At 38.5% G+C, this 4,100-nt stretch overlaps 1 protein-coding gene across 1 annotated transcript; it reads right to left on the minus strand.

Moving 5' to 3' along the window:
- Positions 1 to 261: 261 nt before the first annotated feature.
- Positions 262 to 1,997, minus strand: LOC106302260 (cytochrome P450 71B19-like). Its single transcript, XM_013738801.1, has 2 exons — positions 1,047 to 1,997; positions 262 to 958 (listed from the first exon to the last, which is right to left on the minus strand). The coding sequence occupies exons 1-2, from the start codon at positions 1,941 to 1,943 to the stop codon at positions 347 to 349; spliced, it is 1,509 nt and encodes a 502-aa protein (XP_013594255.1). The 5' UTR covers positions 1,944 to 1,997; the 3' UTR covers positions 262 to 346.
- Between the last annotated feature and the right edge of the window lie 2,103 nt (positions 1,998 to 4,100).

Genomic DNA, 4,100 nt, shown 5'->3' on the forward strand with positions numbered 1-4,100 from the left:
CTGAGCACCGGTTTGTCTCCATAACCTCTTTGTCACTCTTGTAAGCTCTTGGTCAGATGTAATAAAACATTTTTATTCATCCCACCTTCGAATTCTTTCAATCTAGACATCATAAAATTATATATAATGTAAATTTATCTAGACAGTAAATTTTAAGATAATCTAGACAGTGTATCTGAAACCACAACCATTTAATGTGTTTAACACATATCCAGTTTACAGTTCAGACGATTCAGGAAGACGGACAGAGTAGGCCACAAATTTCACACGCAAACATAGTATTCATACTTTTATGCTTACACCAACTGCATAATGTTAATTATTCAAAACATATTTAAATTTCAGATCACATAACTCGAACGGGAACAAGCTTAAGAGGTACTTTCTTGACGATAGTAAGAGTACCAGCTTCTTCCATGTCTATGTCGTCAATGGTCATCCCATCAGGCAAACTCCAATCAAAGAAGTAAAGCAAGTTCAAGAGTCCTAACTCGACAATAGCCATCCCCATGGGCATCCCAGGACATATCCTTCTACCAGAGCCAAATGGTAAGAACTCGAAATGTTGTCCTCTATAATCCACAGGCTTATCGATGAACCTCTCGGGGTTAAACTCCTCTGGGTTAGTCCAGAGTTTGGGGTCTCTTCCTATGGCACCAGCGTTGACCAGGATCTGTCTCCCTGGGGGAATATCATAGCCTTGAACTTTGATGTGAACAACTGTTTCCCTTGGGAGTAGAAGAGGAACTGCATGGTGTAGTCTGAATGTTTCTTTGATCACCATCTTTAAATAAGGAACCTTATCGATATCCTCTTCCGTGATTGTCATCTTGTTGTTGCCAAGGCTTTCTCGGATCTCGCCTTGAACTTTCTTCATCAGTTTAGGGTTTCTAGCGAGCTCCGTCATTGCCCATATCATGTTGATGGCCCCTGTGTCTATTCCTGCCAGAAATATATTCTACCAAACAAACGAAGATAAAACTAGATTAAAAGTTAAAACAGATTCAATATCCAAAAATAGAGAAGTTGGAAAAATCTTGACTTACACTGACGACCCCCCTGATATGATCTACCGTGAAAGTCAAGGAATCACTCTCGTCTTGTTTATGAAGCACATCCAACATAGCATCGATGATGTCTTCGTGTTCTTTTGATCTTCCAGGACTCTTATGATCATCGATCACACGTTGAAACAGATCATCGAGCTTCAAGAAAACATCGTTGAGCCTCTTGTGCTGTCCTGAAAGCCGGTCAACGAGCCATCCAAATCCAGCTAATGGGAAGAAATCGGAGCAAGTGAAGCTACCTAGGGCAGTCTCAGCTTCGAACACGAGCTCTTCCATCTTCTCTTTATCGATAAACTTGCTCTCGTAGAAGTTTTGTCCTAAGGCAACTCTAAACAAGATACTCGCGGTTAGCCAGAAAAGGGCTTTGCTCAAATCAACCGGAGTTCGAGCCACGGCGGATTCCGAAAGTTTCTTGACCATAAAGCTACACTCTTCCTCTCTAATATACCTAAAGGACTGAACCTTTTTGAGGCAGAACAGCTCACGCACGGCTAACTTGCGCCGCTCCTTCCACTCTTCATCGTAGGGCGTGAAAGCGATATCTTTAAAGTCCCGTGAGAGCAGCCTTGTCCCGACAAGCTTAGGCCTGCTGCAACAGTCTAGGTCATGAGTTCTAAGCACTTCTTCAGCTGCTTCTCTCGATGAGACCACAACCACAGGAACAAAACCAAAGTGAAGAAGCATCACAGGTCCGTATTTTCTGGCGAGACGTTCAAGTGACCTGTGAGGCAGTTCTCCGATTTGGTGTAAGTTTCCGATGACCGGAAACTTAGGAGGGCTTGGAGGGAGATTCCATTTAGAGTGTTTAATCTTCTTTACGATTAAGATTAGTGTAACGAAAGTAACGAGGCAAAAACAGAGCAAAGAGATCGCCATTATTTTTTTGTTTGTGCTATAGAATAGGGAAAAGAAAATGAAATTGCTCTCTGTTTGTTCCATCTAAAGTTCAACTCGGCAAGTTGTCGTCGATACCAGATTTATACAACTATTACATGAAGCAAAATAGTCAATGGTCTCGCGTCATCCACTAAAAGTCTAAAAAGTATCACATTGATATTGTAGTATTATAAACTTGATTTACTGATATTTTTAACATATCATGTGTAACTTTAACATCTTTGACTATAACATCACAGATGTCCAAAATATTATCACTTGCTTTCCACATGCAAGTCATGCCAAAAGAAATTATGTAATCACTTGACCAACCCACAACATCTTTGACTAAGGCTTAGTTTCGAAAAAAGAAATCTGAGTAAAGCACTTTCTAACAAATAATCTATTCCTTGTTCCTGCGTACACCTAGTTTGTTTCTCAGATATTCAAACCTTATTTTTGGTAAAGCCTTGGTGAATACATCAGCAACTTGATCATTTGTTTTGTAGTACACCAACTTTATCTCTCCATTCTTCTGTTCTTTTCTTAGATGATACAGTTTGATATTAAAATGCTTGGTTTTGCCATGAAGGACAATTTTTTGAGATGTCAATATCAGCTTGATTTAACCAAAAAAACAATATCAGCTTGATTATCAACAAAAATCTCTGTTGATTCTTTTTGGTCCATATGTAGATCAATAAGTAGTCTTCTGATCCAAACTACCTGATTTACCTAGACATTTGCTGCAACATACTCTGCTTCTGCTGTATTTGAGCTACAACATCCTATTTTTGAACACCCTGAAAACATTCCTGATTTAAAAGTGAAACAGAAACCTGTTGCGCTTCTCATATCGTTAATAGATCCAGCCAATCACTATAAGAAAATCCAGCAAGCTTAGGACTGTGAGAACATGTATAATTGATGCCATTCACTGTTGTTCCTCTAATGTATCTTAAGATTCTCTTGGCAGCTTGAAAACTTAATTCACTGGCACAATGCATAAATCTTGAGAGATAACTTACAAAAAAAATTATGTCAGGTGGATGTGAGATACATCAAGCAACCAATCAAGCTCTTGTGTTTATTTTCATATTTCAGCTTCATCCTCTTTGCTAAATTTCCTCTTTTGATTTATTTACGTGTCTTTACTTTTGCAATTTTCTATTTGAAACTTCTTAAGAATCTCTTTTGCATAACTCCTTTGATGTAAGAATCCCATCACTTCTTCGTTGCACTTTCATTCCCAGAAACCAAGACATCAAACCGAGATCTGTCATCTCAAACGCTTTGAGAATTTCAGACTTGAAATCACCCAGTAACATCTCGTTATACCTTGTCACAAGCAAATCATCAACATAAATGGAAACCACAAGTAAATGATCACTTGTTTCTTTGACATAAAATATAGTTTCACTTTGACTTTTGACAAATCCCATCTTCTAAAGATGATCATCAATTCTTGTGTACTATACTCTTGGAGCCTGACTAAGGCCATACGAAAGTTGTTCTACATAGATCTCTTCTTCAAGATAACCATTTAAAAAGACTGATTTGACATCTAAAGGAAATTTTTTACAAGTATTTTGAGCAGACAATGCAAGGATCATGTTTACCGTGTATAACTATGCCAGTGGAGAAAATGTTTCTGAAAAATCCACATCATGTACTTGGCTATAGCCCTTTCCACTTATATGGCATTGTGCTTGTTTATAAATCCATCAGCATTCACTACAAGAAAACAGCGGTATTCTGACGGACATTCCGACGGAAAATGAAATCCTCGGAATTAATTTGAGGAAGGTTTCCTCGGAATTTCCTCGGAATATACCGACGGAATTCCGAGGAAATATCAATCCATCAGAATATTTCGGGGAAATTCCGAGGAAAAATGTGTTCCTCGGAAAAAACCGATGAATTCCGAGGAAATATTATAGGGATTTTACAAAATTCTGAAGAAATTCCGACGAACTAGTGATCGATCGATGGGTTTTTGGACATATACCCATCGATCGATCACATTGTTACGCTTTGGTCCATCTTAGTGATCGATCGATGCGTTTTTGGACATAAATTTATCGATCGATCCGTTTATAAAAAAGCATTCGAGAGTTTGAAACCCCAAACACTAGTTCCTCGGAATTTCCTCGGAAT

Source organism: Brassica oleracea, chromosome C7 (genome assembly GCF_000695525.1).
Source record: "Brassica oleracea var. oleracea cultivar TO1000 chromosome C7, BOL, whole genome shotgun sequence".
Lineage (NCBI taxonomy): Eukaryota > Viridiplantae > Streptophyta > Magnoliopsida > Brassicales > Brassicaceae > Brassica > Brassica oleracea.